At 48.2% G+C, this 23724-nt stretch overlaps 1 protein-coding gene across 2 annotated transcripts in view; it reads right to left on the minus strand.

The window, feature by feature from the left end:
- Positions 1-23724, minus strand: part of TRIO (trio Rho guanine nucleotide exchange factor) — a 1426902-nt gene that overhangs the window by 773719 nt on the left and 629459 nt on the right. For both annotated transcript variants that reach the window (XM_063922713.1, XM_063922714.1), the window contains exons 14-15: positions 16241-16436; positions 6423-6589 (exon numbers count right to left, since the gene is read on the minus strand). In XM_063922713.1, coding sequence (XP_063778783.1) covers positions 6423-6589; positions 16241-16436 — 363 coding nt within the window. The remainder of the gene's footprint in view (positions 1-6422; positions 6590-16240; positions 16437-23724) is intronic.

Genomic DNA, 23724 nt, shown 5'->3' on the forward strand with positions numbered 1-23724 from the left:
GGCGCTATGATGGCATTATTTTCTACTTGTGCTCAGTGACAGGATAAACTACAATGTGGGCTGTAGGACTAAGGGGCATTGTGTGTGGACTGTCTGATGGGGCCCAGTACAGCACAGGCATCAGGAAAGGCTGTGTCTGCCGTGGCTGATATGGTGCAGTTACTGGTGCTCCAGCGAAAAGATCAGCTTCAGGCTTGGCCACGACTGTTTCTCCTGCGCAGGGGCTTCCTTTCCTTCCTTTGGTTGTGGCAGATTCTCATCCAGTACCGGATTGTCCTTGGCAGTGTACCATGAAGCATATGATGATTGGTTTTAAAATGGGGACTATTTATTTTGAAAAAAAATTTAGGATCTCCTTGGGCGAGGCATACAGTGTCTTCCATCTTTAGGCAGATGTTTTGGAGGGCGAGACTGCAGATGGGGTTGTCCCTCCGGAGGGTGAGGATTTGGATTCTTCCTCAGAGTGCGGCATTGGGGACCTCGTTATGGCAGTACGGCAGTCCCTGGACTGCTTGTATCTGGGTTCCTCAACGGAGGTGGTACACCTTTTTAAGCATTAGAGCAATGCGGTTCTCACTTTCCCTGCTTCCTCAGATCTTTCGGATCTTATCGAGCAGGCATGAAAAATGCAAACGTTTTCTGTCCATCACTAAATTGCCTCTCTATCTTCTTCTGGCAAATTATGTGACTACGCTGGAACTGTCTCCCAAGGTGGATCCCCCGGTGGCTGTTCTGGCGGCACCTCATACATCAATATTGCTGTGCATGAAGCTGTTGGTCTCCACCTTTGAGACCATTCAGTACGCCAGGTTCCAATTGTAAAAATGCCAGTGGGAGAGTCTCCAGACTTGGACAGAGTGCACAGAGACCCTCTTGTCTCAACTTCACACCCTGTCCCTCCATCAGTGGCTGGTTTACGATCATCTGCTTCAGACACAATCCTTGTTCGCCCCAGCATGGGTCGCTGTGACTATGTACATGAGTCTTCTTGTTTAGGGGACTGTTACAATACATCCTCACCTCCAAGGTCTTTGGTCACTAACAGAGGTGGCTACGCCAATCGATATGCTCGATCTTCAAGCTATCTGTCTAACTCCTTTGGGGGCCCAGGCCGTCCTCGCCAGTCGGCCGGTGAGCATTCAGTTCGGACAATACCACAGCGTATGAAAATCATCAAGGCGGTACCAAGAGCACAGGGCTATTGGCATAGAATGTTTCGGTGATCTCGGTAGTGTTCATACCGGGTGTGAAAAATTGGGAGGCAAGACTTCCTCAGCAGAACCACATTTTTCCTGGGGGAGTGGTCACTCCATGAAGAGTTCTTCCTACAGTAGTCTGGAAGTGCAGTCTTCTGGAGGTAGACCTCATGGCCTCTCGTGACAACTTCAGGATTCCCCGGTTTTATGTGATGGCATGACAACTCCATAGAACCTCAGGCTAACTTATCTTTTTCCCCTGATCACAAAGTTGCCTCTGGTGCTCATGTGGGTAAAGGCTCAATGGACCTTTAGTTTGTTATTTGGAAACCGGTTTCCCTTATAGTAATTGCCTTGGTTCAGAATGTTTCCAAGCTGGGTGTTTTGACTTGCCGGCCACCATATCTCATTTTCAATTACAATAGACTGGATCTCCGTACGGTTCACAGGTTTCAACTGAATGTTGTTTCAGCTTTCCACCTCAACCAGGAAATAAGTATTTTGGTTATTTTCTCAGTCGACATCTTCCCAGGTCAGGGATGATCTGGCTCTCTTGGACATAGTCTGAGCTCTACAGATCTACTTGCACAAAACTTCCTCCGTCCACTGCACAGATTTTCTGTTTGCACTTTACTACGTCCAGAAACGTAATTCTGGCTACAAAGAAAACTATTGTATATTGGATTACCTCGGTCATACCTCTGACATATTCTAGTGTAGGATAAATGGCACCATACTGGGTGTTGGCACATCCTTCATGGACAGTGGCAATCTCCTGGGCAGCTTGGCAGGGGTCTTCGGCTGAATAGGTCTGTCACGTAGCTACTTGGTACTCTGCCCACACGTTTTACCATTTCCATGTTGTTGGCTAGGGTGATGCCCACTATGGGCATACTTGTCCTCTGGTCCAGCAGCCTAAGCGTTCTCCTGCCGAGAGGTAAGCTGTTAAATGTCCCATGGTCCAGTGTCCCCCAGACTTAATGTGAAAGAATATATGATTCTTGGTTACTTACCATTGGATCCTTTTCTCTGAATCAGGCTGAGGGACACTGCATTCCCTCCCTCATGCTCATTTGTGCGGCATTTTATTTTTGCCTGTATTTCCCCTACTGTTCTGTTTTATTGTTGTTCCAACAGTTTCACTGGGTTACTGCTTCTCCTTGCAGGGCTTTTTTGTTGTACTGGCCTTCTGTCTAGTTGCAGGGGGAGGAGTTAATATCTTAAAGGTACATTAGTTAAGTGCCAGCACCTGCTCACCCAAAAGCAACCCCATGATCCAGTGTCCCAAAGCCTGATTCAGAGAAAAGGATCAAACAGTAAGTAACCAAAAATCCTATTATCGTAAGGAAAGTTCAAATGCTTTAGAAATTTATGACAATCAAATATACTAGGTGAATGCAACACATTTATAACAATCATCAGCATTGTCGAAAAATAAATCTCAGCACTGGCTCAAGAATGTTTCAAGAAAAAAAATGCTACCAGTTGTGCATAGTTGTGTTGCACCACACCCACAGAGCTAGTTTGAGGGCTCTGCTGTTGTAGATAGTATAGGGTGTGACACTAGGTCAGAGTTAGGCCCTGCACGGCTGTTTCTCTTTGCCTCCTTACAGGGACCTGTAAGTGGAGAAGATCGGAGTGCAAGACTTGTGACGGTGAGTAGCATCCGTGTACGTCTGTCCCTTGTTTGTCCCCGAGCGCCGGAGTTAGGATTGCTCACGGACGTGAGAATCCCTTTCATCACACTACGTGCGAAAGCGCGAGTGTGTGAAAGCTGGGTAGCTGAGGCTTTGTGCCGGTGATGACCATTCACCCAGCCGGTGAAGGTCGCAGCCACCCCTGGGGTATCCCCTGTTCCACCGGAAGCAGGGTCGATACCCCCTTTAATGTAGACCATTCTCTCCTCAGCTCGGTCGACGGTCAGCTCCAAGAGGGAATCGCCGTGTCCGGATCAGACTGAAGAATTCCAGGTCCGTTGAAGGTTCCGGTACCTGAAGGTGAGAGAGAGCGGCGCCTGGTGAGTACCGAGTCTACACCTGCACGGCAGCAGGCACCACCACACGCACCGCAGTCCAACCAACCTCTCACACTTGGCGTAGTCGGCAGGATCAAAGAGACCGGATCACGGACACGATGTGGAACGCCACCAAGAAGACCTCCCTGCGGATGGCTCCGAAGAAGACTCACCCCCGGACGTGTGCGGACCAGAGCGACTGGGTGACGGTGTCTGGGGCAGACATCCTGAAGATGGTGCAGCGGTCGGTCCAGCGTGAAAAAGAAGAGCGCCGGGAGAAGGGGCGCAAGAAGGCCGCTGTGACGCCCTGCAAGAAATGTCGGCAAACAGGTCACTTTGCCGACGAGTGTACTTGGCGAGAGACGTCCCCAAAGAAGGTGGTCCAGGAAGCGGACCGAAGACGTCAGAAGGGCCAAGCGAAGAACGAGTCCTGGTGTTTGCTCTGCGGAAACTACGGGCATGAGCACAACAGTTGTCCTTGGGACGAAGAGTTGAGCGAAGACGAGGTTGATTCCCGGTGTGAAAGCTGTGGAGATCCCCGACATCGGCTCCTGGAATGTCCATGGACGGAAGACAGGACGGACTACGAGGCCACGGTGAAGCAGCTGACGGAATCTCGTCAGCAGCTTTGGGACCGGGTGGCTGCAGAGCCTGTGTGTGCGCTCTGCGAGGCGAGAGGACATGCGCTTCCCGATTGTCCGTGGAATGAAGACCGGATGATTGCGGATGGTCGCGCCCAGAGATGGGAGGAGGAAACCAGGGAAATGGAGCGGAAGGCCTTGCTTGAAGTTAATTCGCAGGTGCCCATTTCCTCTGAGCCGGAACCAACGGGTGAAGATTCCCCAGTGAAGGAGGTGGACCAGGAACCTGTCTTGGAGAAGGTGGCAGTGGCCCTCCCTTGTTGGAAGTGTCGGCGACCAGGACATGCGGCCAGTGAGTGCCCTTGGGAAGATGCCGCGGACCTACTTTGTCCCAAGAAAGTGACCCCAGTAAGGCAGGATCCTTTCCCGCATGAGGCGGAGGTGGACGACTGGGAGGTGAAGAGGCCACGCTGTCAAGAAAAGCGTGAAGACCCAGTGACTGAGACGTCCGGAATCTCCCCACGATGGACCCGTCCCCGGCCAGGACGTGCGGAACAGGAGTGTCCTGGGTACCAAGAGATGCCAGCGGAAGCGCAGGAGTACGCTGAGGAAGAAAAGGATCCAGCGGAAGCGAAGGAGTACGCTGAGGAAACAGAGGTGCCAGCGGAAAAGACTAAGTACGCTGAGGAGGGAAATACCCCAGTCCAGATATCGGAAGAAGACTCGGACTACGGTGAGCTGTCCGCCGACGAATCCCTCCAAGAACAGATGGAGGACGACTCTGGCATCGGAAGCGCCGACGAGAGAGACTGGCAGGATCGGGTGGAGTCATGCTCCCAGTTGAATGCCCTCCGTGAAGAGGAGGAGATAGTCCTGGAGCAAGAGTACCTGCCAGGAGTGTCGAGATGGACCAACGTACGGGGACAGGACTGTGATGCCGTGGGAGGACCCGTTCCAGAGGAAGACACAGGACCTTTGGAGATGCCCCACGAGGAAATTCGACATGTGGTGGCTGTTACCCGGGAGGAAACGGATGCCCCGGAGGATTCCGCTGTTGGGTGGTGGTCGATACCACACCCGGAAGACAGGGACGAAGCCACAGACAATATCAGAGGCCAAGAGTGGGTGACTGTTGTCCCCGTGGAGGAAGATTCCCTTTGGTGGCCAGCGTCAAGCGACCGTGAGGAGATGCCACTCCCCCAGAGGATCCGCCGATGGAGGTCAGGCCGTAAGAGGAACCCGGAGCTGGAGGAGGAAGGATGTGGGGTCACAGCTGGTCCAGGCTGGGCCCCCGAATGCACCCTCGCCGGAAGGACCTTGGAATTCCCTGACCCGCGGACGATGGACGTCGTGAGGAACTTTGTAGGGACTACAAAGGAAAGAGGGGGGGGGAAATGTAAGGATGTGCCCTGTGGGCACATCCATGCTGCTGTCCCTAACAGGGGGCCGCGCTGGGGCAGCTTGTCTGTCCCCAGCGCGGAGTGTGCGGCGGCGGGGAGCGGCGCGGCGGCACTTTGAACTTGGCATGTCCTAGGATGTCATGTCACAGCTTCTCCATAGGCAACGCCTGAGCCACATCTGAGAAATGCAGAAGAGCCCAACACTGCCTGGGCCCAAAATTAGAACTGGCTCTGCAACCACTAAAGCCACCAGTATTGATCATTCTAGGGCCTCAGTAGCGGCAAAACACTGATGAGCCTGGCTCTGCTTCTATGGCGGCACACCTGGAGACTGCTCAGGGCACACTAGTGTGCCACGGCACAGTGGTTGAAAAACACAGCTCTAAGGGAACAGGAAGTGCACATATGCAGAAAGTCTGTGCGCATTGGCTGGATTTGTGCAGCTTTTCCAAATAGCCAAATTAGCCACAATAAAACCATAGGATTCAAGTCACTCAAAACTCCTCCTTAATTTTTTAGGACGAGGAGGAGGAGGAGGAATTGAAGGTTATAGTCCTTAACAGATTCTCATCCTAGGGCAAAAAAGATGGTCTAAAAATAAGATAGAATCTCCCTATTGATTGCTGCTGCAAACCAGAGCTATGGCCTTGCCCACATCATCACTGCACTGACTTGGTAACCCCACCATACTGTGTGCATTCAATACCCAATAGTGTCCAGAGAAAGCTGGGTGGACTTATTTATAACCCTGGTTGGTAGTGTGACTAAGAATTGGTAAGTGTATGGTATGTATACACTTAATTACAGATCTTTTGTATCTTAATTTCAGTATTAATAAATATTAACAAACATTTAAAAAATAAACCCCCTTTCCTATGTCTGGCTCTTTTGCTAGATACAATCTCTAATAGAGTGCATCTAGCACCTCTCCTGGAGACTCGCCACCTTTGAAATGTTCAATCCTCTGCTACATCATCTGGTAACTGTAAGCTGACTGAAACTGTGTACCGCAAAAGGTTAGTAGGACTTTGAGATATGCCAAAGGAGGCTGGCACAGAAAGAGAATGGCTTATAAAAGGTTTACACTGAAGTAATCCCAGAAATGAGAGAAAGAGCATGGGGATAAAGATTTTGATTATTTAGATTAGTAGCCTTAAGTCATTGGCTTTAAGTAAAAAGGTCTGTACTGTGTAATGTTACTCTGAATATACTTATTAAGGCCATGCTATACCTGTTTCACTTCAGCTTGAAGATGGCGGAGCTGCACACACTGTTCTAGGTGTTTGCGGTGCTGCTCAGCGGATACATCCAAATCTTGCTGTTTCTCATGAAGAAATTCAAGCAAATCTTGCACTCGTGTTGCCATATCCACATCTCTATCACAGAGAAGATCCACTCCTGAATACAAAAGAAAAAGTACTTAGTACTGATAGTTTGGTAATTCAATGGTTTTCAAACTTTTTTGAATCACGGTGCTCTAGAGCAGAGGTTCTCAAACTTGGTCCTTGTGGGACCACACAGTGCACGTTTGGCAGGTAACCCAGCAGGTGCACAGGTGTATTAATTACTCACTGACACATTTTAAAAGGTCCACAGGTGGAACTAATTATTTCACTTGTGATTCTGTGAGGAGACCTGCAAAACATGCACTGTGTGGGGTCCTGAGGACAGAGTTTGAGAACCTGTGCTCTAGAGTATCAGAATTTTTTCACGGCACCACTAGGCTAAAAAATTCTTATTGAGAAATTTTGAAAAAAATATATAAAAAGAAGTAAATTGTGTTTATACAGATGTGTCCTCCTTCATCCTACCTGCAGTCACGTTAAACATACTTCCCTCAGCAGTGCCAAGTGTCTTTATATGCGTCTCTTTAAAATATGTCTGATTTGCGTTGCTATGTGAATAGGATGTACAAGTAGCTTATGCTGATTAAAATGACATGCAGAATGTCTATATGCTGTGTGTGACTGTGGCTGTATCTGCACACAAAATGCTACGTTACAGTGTTTTCCTGGAAGATACTACTGCAGTCACACAAAGAATATAGACATTCTGAATATTTTTTTAATCAGCATGAGCTGCTTGTGCGTCCTATTTGCATAGGAATGTGAATAAGAAGCATTTTAGTCAAAAAAAAAAAAAAACGATGTTAGCAGAGCTGTCCAGGAACTGCTGATTTACGCCTTGTGGTGCATGGCGTATTGAGAACACATCTTTATGTTATTCTTTCAGTTTCTGTCCACGTATTTTAGGATTGGCAGCCACCAGCTCTAGTTTTACCTATTACATTGACCATAAATAATTTGAATTAGTCCTGGACCACCAATCCAAGAAACCCTTGCAAGTGTCCAAAGTCACCCTAGACCCAGGGTGTCACGGCACACAAGTTTGGGAACCACTGTAGTAATACATTAAGTAAAATCAAATAGGAAAGTTTCCATTCTTCTTCTATTAAGTAACAATTGTATTACAGTTAGCAAATATTTCAATCAGACCCAATGGGCTTGACGTATCTGCACCTGGACAAACCATGTTGTGATGCAATGCAAAGGGTTGGGGAGGGGGGTGCATGTAGAGAGAATACTACCAGTTTATAATGTATAACATACAGATGTGTTTTCATACATCTAGCCGCAGATGCCTGGCATGAGTGAGCTGCCAGGTCCGCGCAACATTGCTAGCCTTGGGCTAATTTTTTGGTGAAAATGAGTCACCCTGCAATGTGACTAGAACCAAAAGCTGCATAGCATTAGCCCCAGCAGACCCTGCTGTGGCTTGAAGGCGATGGTGGTCTGCAGGGGCTATTGCTACGCCACTGAATGGACCAGGAGTCTGCGGTAAAGTCATGCCTGCCCCCATTGAAAATGTTCCTCCCAAAATGTCTTCCACCTCAGAGGAGACAGTTATTGAGGATGCTAGAGGAGGTGGAGGCCATTTTGGGAGGGACATTTTTAATGGGGGAAGGCATGATAGCACCGCTGACCTGCGATGGCAGCAGCTGGAGGAGAATAACGAGCAGGACCACTGACTACGAGAGCAGGACGTTTTTCACTGAGTGAGGGAATGAGGGGAAATCAACGGTTAATGAGCAGGTACCATGGGAAGGGAGGTAGGCTGGCGGTGCCCGAAACTTTCTGGGCGTGGGCCTAATTTGTAGTTACACCACTGCGCACCAGGAGACACTGCTGATTAATTTGATATATGACGCTTGTATACTGTGTGTTAATGAGTCTGTATATAGTGAGTACAATGGAACTCGTATAGAGAAAAGCTGCGGCTGCTACATTGTAACACTTTATATATAGATTCAGAGACTCAGTAACACATAGATATAAGTGTCACATTTCAAATTAATTAGCACAATTTCCTTGAGCGCCTCAGCAGCATTGTTTTGTGTCTAAGATGCTTTGTCTGTAAGAGACACCCAGCGCTAAAAGAGTCTCATGTGACCTGGTGCGCAGAAAGGGTCTGTTTGCCGCGACTGCAGCAATGATATATGAAGACACATTTGTAAATACTGCTTTGACAATGCTGATCTAGATGATCTAGGAAATAACACTTGCCAATTTTACCACACATTATAAATTACGCAGCACCAAATGGTCTTGACAACATTATACCTGCTAGCTGAATTTACCCGAAATGAGCTCTAAAAAAAAAAAAAAATCACAAAATTACAGTAACTTTTATACATTCTCCTCTTTACTACTACAGACTACTTTATGGTCACAAAAATAAGATTTTACTTACCGGTAAATCTATTTCTTGTAGTCCGTAGAGGATGCTGGGACTGCGTAAGGACCATGGGGAATAGACTGGCTCCGCAGGAGATAGGGCACTCTAAGAAAGCTTTGGACTCTGGGTGTGCACTGGCTCCTTCCTCTATGCCCCTCCTCCAGACCTCAGTTAGGGAAATTGTGCCCAGAGGAGATGGACAGTACGAGGAAGGATTTTTGTAAATCTAAGGGTGATATCCATACCAGCCACACCAATCACACCATATAACTTGTGATAAACTTACCCAGTTAACAGTATGAACAATAACATAGCCACGGTTCAACCAAAAAACTATAACATAACCCTTATGTAAGCAATAACTATATTCAAGTCTTGCAGAAGAAGTCCGCACTTGGGATGGGCGCCCAGCATCCTCTACGGACTACGAGAACTAGATTTACCGGTAAGTAAAATCTTATTTTCTCTAACGTCCTTGAGGATGCTGGGACTCCGTAAGGACCATGGGGATTATACCAAAGCTCCCAAATGGGCGGGAGAGTGCAGATGACTCTGCAGCACCGATTGAGCAAACAGGAGTTCCTCCTCAGCCAGGGTATCAAACTTATAGAACTTTGCAAAGGTGTTTGTCCCCGACCAAGTAGCTGCTCGGCACAACCGTAATGCCGAGACCCCTTGGGCAGCCGCCCAAGAAGAGCCCACTTTCCTAGTGGAGTGGGCCTTAACCGATTTTGGTAACGGCAATCCTGCCGTACAATGCGCCTGCTGAATCGTGTTACAGATCCAGCGAGCAATAGTCTGCTTTGAAGCAGGAGCGCCAACCTTGTTGGCCGCATACAGAACGAACAAAGCTTCAGTCTTCCTGATTCTAGCCGTTCTGGTCACATAAATCTTCAAAGCCCTGACTACATCCAGGTACTCGGAATCCTACAAGTCCCGTGTAGCCACAGGCACGACAATAGGTTGGTTCACATGAAAAGATGAGACCACTTTTGGCAGAAAGTGAGGGCGAGTCCTCAACTCTGCCCTATCCACGTGAAAAACCAAAGTATGGGTTTTTATGTGATAAAGCCGCTAATTCGGAAACACGTCTTGCCGAAGCTAATGCCAACAAAATGACCACCTTCCACGTGAGGTATTTCAACTCCACAGTTTTGAGTGGTTCAAACCAAGGTGACTTGAGGAAACGTAACACCACGTTAAGATCCCAAGGCGCCACCGGAGGCACAAAGGGAGGCTGAATATGCAGCACCCCCATCACAAAGGTCTGTACTTCAGGAATAGAGGCCAATTCTCTTTGAAAGAATATAGATAAAGGCCGAAATCTGGACCTTTATGGACCCTAATTTGAGGCCCAAAGTCACTCCTGTTTGAAGGAAGTGAAGTAGACGGCCCAAATGGAACTCCTCCGTAGGAGCAGCTCTGGCCTCACACCAAGAAACATATTTCCGCAATATACGGTGATAATGTTTTAACGTCACGTCTTTCCTAGCCTTGATCAGGGTAGGAATGACTTCCTCCGGAATCCCTTTTTCCGCTAGGATCCGGCGTTCAACCGCCATGCCGTCAAACGCAGCCGCGGAAAGTCTTGGAACAGACAGGGCCCCTGCCGCAGCAGGTCCTGCCTTAGAGGAAGAGGCCACGGATCCCCTGCGAGCAACTCTTGCAGCTCCGGATACCAAGTCCTCCGTGGTCAATCCGGAACAATGAGTATTGGCCCTCATTCCGAGTTGTTCGCTCGCAAGCTGCTTTTAGCAGTATTGCACACGCTAAGCCGCCGCCTACTGGGAGTGAATCTTAGCTTCTCAAAATTGCGAATGAAAGATTAGCAAAATTGCGAATAGACACTTCTAAGCAGTTTCTGAGTAGCTCCACACTTACTCGGCATCTGCGATCAGTTCAGTGCTTGTCGTTCCTGGTTTGACGTCACCCAGACACTCCCCCGTATCTCCAGCCACTCCTGCGTTTTTCCCAGAAACGATAGCGTTTTTTCGCACACGCCCATAAAACGACCAGTTTCCGCCCAGAAACACCCACTTCCTGTGAATCACATTACGATCACCAGAACGAAGAAAACACCTCGTAATGCAGTGAGTAAAATACCTAACTGCATAGCAAATTTACTTGGCGCAGTCGCACTGCGGACATTGCGCATGCGCATTAGCGACTAATCGCTCCGTTGCAGAAAAAAAATAACGAGCGAACAACTCGGAATGACCCCCATTGTTCTGACCCTGCTTCTTCTTATTATTCTCAACACCTTGGGTATGAGAGGAAGAGGAGGAAACACATAGACCGATCTGAACACCCAAGGTGTCACCAGAGCGTCTACCGCTACCGTCTGAGGGTCCCTTGACCTGGCGCAATACCGCTTTAGCTTCTTGTTGAGACGGGATGCCATCATGTCGATTTGAGGCAGTCCCCAACGATCCGTGATCTGTGCGAAGACTTCTTGATGAAGTGCCCACTCTCCCGGATGCAGGCCGTGCCTGCTGAGGAAGTCCGCCTCCCAGTTGTCCACCCCCGGGATGAACACCGCTGATAGCGCGCTTACATGGCCTTCCGCCCAGCGTAGAATCCTGGTCGCTTCTGCCATGGCTATTCTGCTCCTTGTTCCGCCCTAGCGGTTTATATGAGCCACTGCCATGACATTGTCTGACTGAATCAGAACCGGTTTTCTCCAAAGCAATTCCTCCGCTTGACGCAGGGCGTTGTATATGGCCCTCAACTCCAGGACGTTGATGTGGAGACAAGACTCTAGACTTGACCAGAGACCTTGGAAATTTCTTCCCAGTGTCACTGCTCCCCAGCCTCGGAGGCTTGCGTCCGTGGTCACCAGGACCCAGTCCTGAATGCCGAACCTGCGACCTTCTAGTAGGTGAGCACTGTTCAGCCACCACAGGAGAGATACCCTGGTCCTGGGAGACAGGGTGATCCTTTGATGCATTTGTAAATGGGACCCGGACCACTTGTCCAAGAGGTCCCATTGAAAAGTCCTCGCATGGAACCTGCCGAAAGGGATGGCCTCGTAGGAAGCCACCATCTTCCCCAGGACCCGCGTGCAGTGATGCACTGAAACCTTTTTTGGTTTTAATAGGTTCCTGACCATGGCTATGAGTTCCTGAACCTTTTCGATCGGAAGAAAAACCTTTTTCTGCTCTGTGTCTAGAATCAGCCCCAAAAAGGTCAGACGAGTTGTAGGGACTAGCTGGGACTTCGGTATATTGAGAATCCAGCCGTGTATCTGCAAAGTCTTCATGGAAAGAGACACGCAGTCCAGCAACCTCTCCCGAGATCTCGCCTTTATGAGGAGATCGTCCATGTATGGCATAATTGTGACCCCCTGCTTGCGCAGGAGCACCATCATTTCCGCCAATACCTTGGTGAAAATTCTCGGGGCCGTGGAAAGCCCAAACGGCAACGTCTGAAATTGGTAGTGACAGTCCTGCACTGCAAATCTCAGGAACGCCTGATGCGGGGGGAATATCGGAACATAAAGGTAAGCATCCTTTATGTCCAGGGACACCATCCAACCCCCCCCCCCTCCAGGCTGGCGATGACCGCCCTGAGTGATTCCATTTTGAACTTTAACTTCTTCAAGTACAGGTTCAGAGATTTCAGGTTTAAAATGCGTCTGACCGAACCGTCCAGTTTCGGGACCACAAACAGGGTTGAGTAATATCCCTTTCCTTGCTGGAGATGAGGAACTGTGACAATCACCTATTGAATACACAATTTTTGGATTGCTGCCAACACTAGCTCCCTCTCTGATGGGGAAGCCGGCAGAGCCGATTTGAAAAATCGGCGAGGAGGCAAGTCTTCGAATTCCAGCCTGTATCCCTGAGAAACAATCTCTAATGCCCAGGGATGCACCTGCGAGTGAACCCAGACGTGGCTGAAAAACCGAAGATGAGCCCCCACCAGATCTGCCTACCCTCGGGAAGCCCCAGCGTCATGCAGTGGACTCTGCAGACGCAGGGGAGGACTTCTGCTCTTGGGAACTAGCTGTGTGCAGCTTTTTTGCCCTGCCTTTCCCTCTGGCAACAAAGGATGATCCACGTACCTTCTTGTTTTTATTGGAACGAAAGGACTGCATTTAATAATGAGGTGCCTTTTTTGTATGCTGCAGGGGGACATAAGGTAAGAAATTTGACTTACCAGTCGTAGCGACAAGATCCGAGAGGCCGTCTCCAAACAACTCCACCCCTTTGTAAGGCAAGGACTCCATATGCCGCTTTGAATCGGCATCTCCCGTCCACTGTCGGGTCCACAAGAGCCGCCTAGCAGAAATAGACATAGCATTTATTCTGGAGCTTAATAAACAAATGTCTCTCTGAGCATCCCTCATATACAAGGCAGCATCTCTGATATGCTCTATGGTCATATGAATGGCATCCCTATCTAAGGTGTCAATTTCCGTAGATAAGGAATCTGCCCATGCCACAACCGCACTACAAACCCAGGCCGACGCCATAGCCGGTCGAACAATAGTACCGGAATGATTGTAAATGTGCTTTAAGGTAATTTCCTGCCTGCGATCAGCAGGTTCCTTGAGGGAAGCCGTATCCTGAGAAGGCAGTGCCACCTTTTTGGACAAACGTGTCAGCGCCTTGTCAACTTTTGGCGAAGATTCCCAGCGTATCCTATCAGTTTGTGGAAAAGGATACGCCATAAGAATCCTTTTGGGAAATTGTGGTTTCCTATCCGGAGATTCCCAAGCCTTTTCGCACAAGTCACTTAATTCAAATGAGGATGTTAAAGTGACTTTAGGCTTTTTCCCTTTATACATATGTGTACCCTCGTGTCAGGGACAGGGGGTTCCTCAGTAATATGCAAAACCTCTTTAATGGCAATAATCATGTACTGTATACCCTTTGCCACCTTCGGCTGTAATTTTGCATCTTCATAGTCGACTCTAGAGTCAGTATCTGTGTCGGCATCTGTGTCATCAATCTGGGATATGGTGCCCTTCTGAGACCCCGAAGGACCTGGGGCCCCAGGGACAGGCATAGACTGGCTACCTGACTAGACAAGGCAGAAGCTAGGGATCAACCTTTTATGCAATAGATTGACATTTGCATTCAAGACATTCAGCATATCCACCCATTCCGGTGTCGGCGTTGCCGACGGCGACCTGACATTCAAGCACTCTCCCTCCACATTAAGCGAGCCTTCCTCGTCAAACATGTCGACACACGCGTACCGACACACTTCACACACACACACACACACACACACACACACACACACACACACAGGGAACCCCTTTCCTGAAGACAGTATCCCTGTCAAGGCCCTTTGGAGAGACAGAGAGAGTATGCCAGCACACACCCCAGCGCAATGACCCTGGAGAGCAACACAAAATGTTTTTCCCCAGCAGCGCTGTATAATATGTAAACCGCCAATTATCTGCCCCCCCCCCTCTCTTTTAAGCACCCTTTCACAGTGTGTAAGCAGGGAAGAGTCCGGGGAGCTTCCTCTCAGCAGTGCTGTGGAGAGAAAATGGCGCTGGTGAGTGCTGAGGGAGAAGCCCCGCCCCCTCAGTGGCAGGCTTCTGTCCAGCTCAAAACTCGTAAAATATGGCGGGGGCTCTTTTATATACATGTACAGAGCCCACCTGTACATGTATATAGCCTTTTTGCCATGTAGAGGTTTATATTGCTGCCCAGGGCGCGCGCCCCCCCCCCACCCCCGCGCCCTGCACCCTTACAGTGACCAGAGTATGTGAGGTGTATGGGAGCAATGACGCACAGCTGCAGTGCGTTACACCTCAATGAAGCTGAAGGCTTCTGCCACCTGACGACTTCTGTCTTCTGAACTTCTAGCTCTGTGAGGAGAATGGCGGCGCGGCTCCGGGGGTGGACACCCAGTAAGAACCTGTGTTCACCCCCTCTGGAGCTAATGGTGTCCAGTAGCCGAGGAAACAGAGCCCATCTTTGACAAGAAGGTATGCTCCTCTCTCCTCAGTCCCTCGATGCAGGGAGCCTGTTGCCAGCAGTGCTCCCTGTGAAAAAGTAGTAAAAGGTAGAAAAAAATCCAAACAAAAATGCTTCTAGACAGAGAACTCTGGAGAGCTCTCTGCAGTGCACCCATCTTGCTCAGGGCACAGTGTAAAACTGAGGTCTGGAGGAGGGGCATAGAGGGAGGAGCCAGTGCACACCCAGAGTCCATAGCTTTCTTAGAGTGCCCTATCTCCTGCGGAGCCCGTCTATTCCCCATGGTCCTTACGGAGTCCCAGCATCCTCAAGGACGTTAGAGAAATTATGTAATGCAACAAACTGTTCCCACAACTTATTCTTAACTTCTTAATGGTGGGCAAGCTCTAAAAACTGTTTGGACACAAACCTTTCTAACCAACTTCACAGGGAAGCTTTAAATAGAGGTGCTTAAAGGTGCACTACACTTCAGTAATTAAATCTCCTGCTCTTCATTATTCAGTAATAAATGCTTATGCGCACATATAAAATCACACTTCTAATTCGTGAACAGTGACATCACGTGTCCTAACACCAACTCAGTGTACTGTAATCGAATAATCTGGTCAGTGAAAGAAAAAATTAGCAGCATCTACAGATATAAATAAGTTATAAACAAGATATAAACAAGTTTCAGAGAAAAAGGGGGAGAGCATTTTTAGAAGTAAACGAACTCATTTACTGTACCATACCTACAAACGCTCCAAATTCAGGTGGGGCAGTTCCAATATGAAAGCATTGCCCCAATTATCAAAACTAACTCTTGATTTGGAGATACGGGCCTGAGCAATGTAACATACCACACTGTGTTCCAATTTCACACCTTCAGACATGCATTGAGAGGAACAGATGTGTCCTTGTATGTCTGTTTTGTATAGCAGCGCTTCAAATGCATCTGCCAAAACCTCCCCCCCCCACGTGTGCAGTGGCTGGCTGGAAGGTGCATGGTATGTTCACTCCCGCGAATGGCGACAGTCGCATGCTGCGATGTGAAAACGTGTCTGAACACGTGTGTTATATTATGATATACACTAAGTGGTCGCTGTATATCTGGCCCATGTAATTGGCTAATCAGACGGCACAGCACCTAAAGTATATGTGCAGACACTAAAGCAAGTGGCCAAACTGCACAATTTCAATAGTAAACAAAAGTTTGACACACCTCTGAGTGAGACATAGAAGTGGGTAATCATCAATGAGTATCAGCAAATGACACATTCCTGATACACTCATTGAAGATGACTCCAGCCAAAATTAAGTATTGAATATTTGACTAAACACTACAGCACATCACCCAAATAAATGTGGTCTAATAAAAAAAATTCAATTGGGTACATACCTGATGTTTGAACCTCATTTACGTACTGTAGTAGTTCTTGCCCTTGATGAATGACATCAAATGTCAAGTTATTCATAGTAAGAGCTTTGTCGGCATGATGCTGCAGTCTTTGTTCTGCAAGTGTAAGATCCTCTGTGTCAAAATCATTCATTTGTAGAGAAAGTTCATCATTCCAGGACTCCAAATCTGAAATGATCTAAAGTACAGAGAAACAATTTAAAAGCAGATTCAAAACCATGAATCTAACTGAACAATCAGCAATGGCATACTTCATTCTCATCAATAGAAGTACAGCAGCACATCACCAATTACAGAATTCCACCCCAGAATGTTGGAGGAAAAATAAGAATTTACTTACCGATAATTCTATTTCTCGGAGTCCGTAGTGGATGCTGGGGTTCCTGAAAGGACCATGGGGAATAGCGGCTCCGCAGGAGACAGGGCACAAAAGTAAAGCTTTCCGATCAGGTGGTGTGCACTGGCTCCTCCCCCTATGACCCTCCTCCAAGCCAGTTAGGTACTGTGCCCGGACGAGCGTACACAATAAGGGAGGAATTTTGAATCCCGGGTAAGACTCATACCAGCCACACCAATCACACCGTACAACTTGTGATCTAAACCCAGTTAACAGTATGATAACAGCGGAGCCTCTGAAAAGATGGCTCACAACAATAATAACCCGATTTTTGTAACTATGTACAAGTATTGCAGATAATCCGCACTTGGGATGGGCGCCCAGCATCCACTACGGACTCCGAGAAATAGAATTATCGGTAAGTAAATTCTTATTTTCTCTATCGTCCTAGTGGATGCTGGGGTTCCTGAAAGGACCATGGGGATTATACCAAAGCTCCCAAACGGGCGGGAGAGTGCGGATGACTCTGCAGCACCGAATGAGAGAACTCCAGGTCCTCCTTAGCCAGGGTATCAAATTTGTAGAATTTAGCAAACGTGTTTGCCCCTGACCAAGTAGCTGCTCGGCAAAGTTGTAAAGCCGAGACCCCTCGGGCAGCCGCCCAAGATGAGCCCACCTTCCTTGTGGAATGGGCATTTACATATTTTGGCTGTGGCAGGCCTGCCACAGAATGTGCAAGCTGAATTGTATTACACATCCAACTAGCAATAGTCTGCTTAGAAGCAAGAGCACCCAGTTTGTTGGGTGCATACAGGATAACAGCAAGTCAGTTTTCCTGACTCCAGCCGTCCTGGAACATATTTTCAGGGCCCTGACAACATCTAGCAACTTGGAGTCCTCCAAGTCCCTAGTAGGTGCAAGGCACCACAATAAGCTGGTTCAGGTGAAACACTGACACCACCTTAGGGAGAGAACTGGGGACGAGTCCGCAGCTCTGCCCTGTCCGAATGGACAAACAGATATGGGCTTTTTTGAGAAAAAAACACCAATTTGACACTCGCATGGTCCAGGCCAGGGCCAAGAGCATGGTCACTTTTCATGTGAGATGCTTCAAATCCACAGATTTGACTGGTTTTAAACCAATGTGATTTGAGGAATCCCAGAACTACGTTGAGATCCCACAGTGCCACTGGAGGCACAAAAGGGGGTTGTATATGCAATACTCCCTTGACAAACTTCTGGACTTCAGGAACTGAAGCCAATTCTTTCTGGAAGAAAATCGACAGGGCCGAAATTTGAACCTTAATGGACCCCAATTTGAGGCCCATAGACACTCCTGTTTGCAGGAAATGCAGGAAACGACCGAGTTGAAATTTCTTTGTGGGGCCTTCCTGGCCTCACACCACGCAACATATTTTCGCCACATGTGGTGATAATGTTGTGCGGTCACCTCCTTTCTGGCTTTGACCAGGGTAGGAATGACCTCTTCCGGAATGCCTTTTTCCCTTAGGATCCGGCTTTCCACCGCCATGCCGACAAACGCAGCTGCGGTAAGTCTTGGAACAGACATGGTACTTGCTGAAGCAAGTCCCTTCTTAGCGGCAGAGGCCATAAGACCTCTGTAAGCATCTCTTGAAGTTCCGGGTACCAAGTCCTTCTTGGCCAATCCGGAGCCATGAGTATAGTTCTTACTCCTCTACGTCTTATAATTCTCAGCACCTTAGGTATGAGAAGCAGAGGAGGGAACACATACACCGACTGGTACACCCACGGTGTTACCAGAACGTCCACAGCTATTGCCTGAGGGTCTCTTGACCTGGCGCAATACCTGTCCCGTTTTTTGTTCAGACGGGACGCCATCATGTCCACCTTTGGTATTTCCCAACGGTTTACAATCATGTGGAAAAAACTTCCCGATGAAGTTTCCACTCTCCCGGGTGGAGGTCGTGCCTGCTGAGGAAGTCTGCTTCCCAGTTTCCATTCCCGGGATGAAACACTGCTGACAGTGCTATCACATGATTTTCCGCCCAGCGAAAAGTCCTTGCAGTTTTTGCCATTGCCCTCCTGCTTCTTGTGTCGCCCTGTCTGTTTACGTGGGCGACTGCCGTGATGTTTTTCCCACTGGATCAATACCGGCTGACCTTGAAGCAGAGGTCTTGCTAAGCTTAGAGCATTATAAATTTACCCTTAGCTCCAGTATATTTATGTGGAGAAAAGTCTCCAGACTTGATCACACTCCCTGGAAATTTTTTCCTTGTGTGACTGCTCCCCAGCCTCTCGGGCTGGGCTCCGTGGTCACCAGCATCCAATCCTGAATGCCGAATCTGCGGCCCTCTAGAAGATGAGCACTCTATAACCACCACAGGAGAGACACCCTTGTCCTTGGATATAGGGTTATCCGCTGATGCATCTGAAGATGCGATCCGGACCATTTGTCCAGCAGATCCCACTGAAAAGTTCTTGCGTGAAATCTGCCGAATGGAATTGCTTCGTAGGAAGCCACCATTTTTACCAGGACCCTTGTGCAATGATGCACTGTTTTTAGGAGGTTCCTGACTAGCTCGGATAACTCCCTGGCTTTCTCTTCCGGGAGAAACACCTTTTTCTGGACTGTGTCCAGAATCATCCCTAGGCACAGCAGACGTGTCGTCGGGATCAGCTGCGATTTTGGAATATTTAGAATCCATCCGTGCTGTTGTAGCAGTATCCGAGATAGTGCTACTCCGACCTCCAACTGTTCCCTGGACTATGCCCTTATCAGGAGATCGTCCAAGTAAGGGATAATTAAGACGCCTTTTCTTCGAAGAAGAATCATCATTTCGGCCATTACCTTGGTAAAGACCCGGGGTGCCGTGGACAATCCAAACGGCAGCGTCTGAAACTGATAGTGACAGTTCTGCACCACGAACCTGAGGTACCCTTAGTGAGAAGGGCAAATTTGGGACATAGAGGTAAGCATCCCTGATGTCCCGGGACACTATATAGTCCCCTTCTTCCTGGTTCGTTATCACTGCTCTGAGTGACTCCATCTTGATTTGAACCTTTGTAAGTGTTCAAAAAAATTTTTAGAATAAGTCTCACCTAGCCTTCTGGCTTCAGTACCACAATATAGTGTGGAATAATACCCCTTTTCTTGTAGTAGGAGGGGTAATTTAATTATCACCTGCTGGGAATACAGCTTGTGAATTTTTTCCCATACTGCCTCCTTGTCGGAGGGAGACCTTGGTAAAGCAGACTTCAGGAGCCTGCGAAGGGGAAACGTCTCGACATTCCAATCTGTACCCCTGGGATACTACTTGTAGGATCCAGGGGTCCTGTACGGTCTCAGCGCCATGCTGAGAACTTGTCAGAAGCGGTGGAACGCTTCTGTTCCTGGGAATGGGCTGCCTGCTGCAGTCTTCTTCCCTTTCCTCTATCCCTGGGCAGATATGATCTTATAGGGACGAAAGGACTGAGGCTGAAAAGACGGTGTCTTTTTCTGCAGAGATGTGACTTAGGGTAAAAACGGCGGATTTTCCAGCAGTTGCCGTGGCCACCAGGTCCGATGGACCGACCCCAAATAACTCCTCTTCCTTTATACGGCAATACACCTTTGTGCCGTTTGGAATCTGCATCACCTGACCACTGTCGTGTCCATAACATCTTCTGGCAGATATGGACATCGCATTTACTCTTGATGCCAGAGTGCAAATATCCCTCTGTGCATCTCGCATATATAGAAATGCATCCTTTAAATGCTCTATAGTCAATAAAATACTGTCCCTGTCAAGGGTATCAATATTTTTAGTCAGGGAATCCGACCAAGCCACCCCAGCTCTGCACATCCAGGCTGAGGCGATCGCTGGTCGCAGTATAACACCAGTATGTGTGTATATACTTTTTATGATATTTTCCAGCCTCCTGTCAGCTGGTCCTTGAGGACGGCCCTATCTATAGACGGTACCGCCACTTGTTTTGATAAGCGTGTGAGCGCCTTATCCACCCTAAGGGGTGTTTCCCAAAGCGCCCTAACTTCTGGCGGGAAAGGGTATACCGCCCATAATTTTCTATCGGGGGGAACCCACGCATCATCACACACTTTATTTAATTTATCTGATTCAGGAAAAACTACGGTAGTTTTTTCACATCCCACATAATACCCTCTTTTGTGGTACTTGTAGTATCAGAAATATGAAACACCTCCTTCATTGCCTTTAACGTGTGGCCCTAATAAGGAATACGTTTGTTTATTCACCGTCGACACTGGATTCAGTGTCCCTGTCTGTGTCTGTGTCGACCGACTAAAGTAAACGGGCGTTTTAAAACCCCTGACGGTGTTTTTGAGACGTCTGGACCGGTACTAATTGTTTGTCGGCCGTCTCATGTCGTCAACCGACCTTGCAGCGTGTTGACATTATCACGTAATTCCCTAAATAAGCCATCCATTCCGGTGTCGACTCCCTAGAGAGTGACATCACCATTACAGGCAATTGCTCCGCCTCCTCACCAACATCGTCCTCATACATGTCGACACACACGTACCGACACACAGCACACACACAGGGAATGCTCTGATAGAGGACAGGACCCACTAGCCCTTTGGAGAGACAGAGGGAGAGTTTACCAGCACACACCAAAAACGCTATAATTATATAGGGACAACCTTATATAAGTGTTTTCCCTTATAGCATCTTTTTTATATATTTCTAACGCCAAATTAGTGCCCCCCCCCCCTCTCTGTTTTAACCCTGTTTCTGTAGTGCAGTGCAGGGGAGAGCCTGGGAGCCTTCCCTCCAGCCTTTCTGTGAGGGAAAATGGCGCTGTGTGCTGAGGAGATAGGCCCCGCCCCTTTTTCGGCGGCCTCGTCTCCCGCTCTTAACGGATTCTGGCAGGGGTTAAATATCTCCATATAGCCTCCGGAGGCTATATGTGAGGTATTTTTAGCCAAAATAGGTATTCATTTGCCTCCCAGGGCGCCCCCCTCCTAGCGCCCTGCACCCTCAGTGACTGCCGTGTGAAGTGTGCTGAGAGGAAAATGGCGCACAGCTGCAGTGCTGTGCGCTACCTTTAGAAGACTGAGGAGTCTTCTGCCGCCGATTCTGGACCTCTTCTTACTTCAGCATCTGCAAGGGGGCCGGCGGCAAGGCTCCGGTGACCATCCAGGCTGTACCTGTGATCGTCCCTCTGGAGCTGATGTCCAGTAGCCAAGAAGCCAATCCATCCTGCACGCAGGTGAGTTCACTTCTTCTCCCCTAAGTCCCTCGTTGCAGTGATCCTGTTGCCAGCAGGACTCACTGTAAAATAAAAAACCTAAGCTAAACTTTTCTAAGCAGCTCTTTAGGAGAGCCACCTAGATTGCACCCTTCTCGGCCGGGCACAAAAATCTAACTGGCTTGGAGGAGGGTCATAGGGGGAGGAGCCAGTGCACACCACCTGATCGGAAAGCTTTACTTTTGTGCCCTGTCTCCTGCGGAGCCGCTATTCCCCATGGTCCTTTCAGGAACCCCAGCATCCACTAGGACGATAGAGAAAGCTCCAACAAATTTGAGAATGAAAATAATTGTTTTATCTTCATCTTTGTTATAGTACATACTGTAGTCCTCCATTTTAAAATACCCTATTATTAATGCAAAAAAAACAAGCTGCCAAGCTTTTCGGAATTATATGGGCTCAACACACTATTAAAAAAAGCATATATAAAACTAAATATTAACCACTTGCCTGCAGAGGTCACTAATATCATGCATTGCTGGATTATCGTCCAGTAGCTGGCCCCTCTGTTTCCTGGCTTTCTCCCCATCACTGCTGATCAGGCAGCCCAGTGGTCCCCCCCCCACCCAGCAGCTGCAGAGATTAGGAGCTGATGGGTAAATGTAAAAAAAAGTAGCCCTCACATTCCCTGTGTCCCCGCCCACAGCCGGCCGCAGAGAGGAGCAGCCTTCATGAAAATGTAAAGTTGTGATGGTTGTGATGTTACGCTCATCGGTGGACCAATATAGTCCTTCAAGCAGATTTTTTTTATTTTTATACAATTGTGTTGCATATTTTGTAAATAAATCTTCTTAAGCTAATTTAATCATAAAAAAGTTGACAATTTGAGCGATTTTTGGAAAAAATATCAGCCAATTAAGTAAAAAAAAAAAAAAAAATGAAAAAAAATAAGAATTTACTCACCGGTAATTCTATTTCTCGTAGTCCGTAGTGGATGCTGGGAACTCCGTAAGGACCATGGGGAATAGCGGGCTCCGCAGGAGATTGGGCACTTTAAAAGAAAGATTAGGTACTATCTGGTGTGCACTGGATCCTCCCTCTATGCCCCTCCTCCAGACCTCAGTTAGGGAAACTGTGCCCGGAAGAGCTGACACAATAAGGAAAGGATTTGGAATCCCGGGTAAGACTCATACCAGCCACACCAATCACACCGTACAACTCGTGATACTATACCCAGTTAACAGTATGAATAACAACTGAGCCTCACGAACAGATGGCTCATAACAATAACCCTTTAGTTAGGCAATAACTATATACAAGTATTGCAGACAATCCGCACTTGGGATGGGCGCCCAGCATCCACTACGGACTACGAGAAATAGAATTACCGGTGAGTAAATTCTTATTTTCTCTGACGTCCTAGTGGATGCTGGGAACTCCGTAAGGACCATGGGGATTATACCAAAGCTCCCAAACGGGCGGGAGAGTGCGGATGACTCTGCAGCACCGAATGAGCAAACTCAAGGTCCTCCTCAGCCAGGGTATCAAACTTGTAGAATTTTGCAAATGTGTTTGAACCCGACCAAGTAGTAGCTCGGCAAAGTTGTTAAGCCGAGACCCCTCGGGCAGCCGCCCAAGAAGAGCCCCTTTCCTCGTGGAATGGGCTTTTACAGATTTAGGATGCGGCAGTTCAGCCGCAGAATGTGCAAGTTGAATCGTGCTGCAGAGCCAACGAGCAATAGTCTGCTTTGAAGCAGGAGCACTCAACTTGTTGGGTGCATACAGGATAAATAGCGAGTCAGTTTTCCTGACTCTAGCCATCCTGGAAACATAGATTTTCAGGGCGCTGACTACGTCCGGCAATTTGGAATCCTACAAGTCCCGAGTAGCCGCAGGCACCACAATAGGTTGGTTCAAATGAAACGCTGATACCACCTTA

Source organism: Pseudophryne corroboree, chromosome 5, assembly GCF_028390025.1.
Source record: "Pseudophryne corroboree isolate aPseCor3 chromosome 5, aPseCor3.hap2, whole genome shotgun sequence".
NCBI lineage: Eukaryota > Metazoa > Chordata > Amphibia > Anura > Myobatrachidae > Pseudophryne > Pseudophryne corroboree.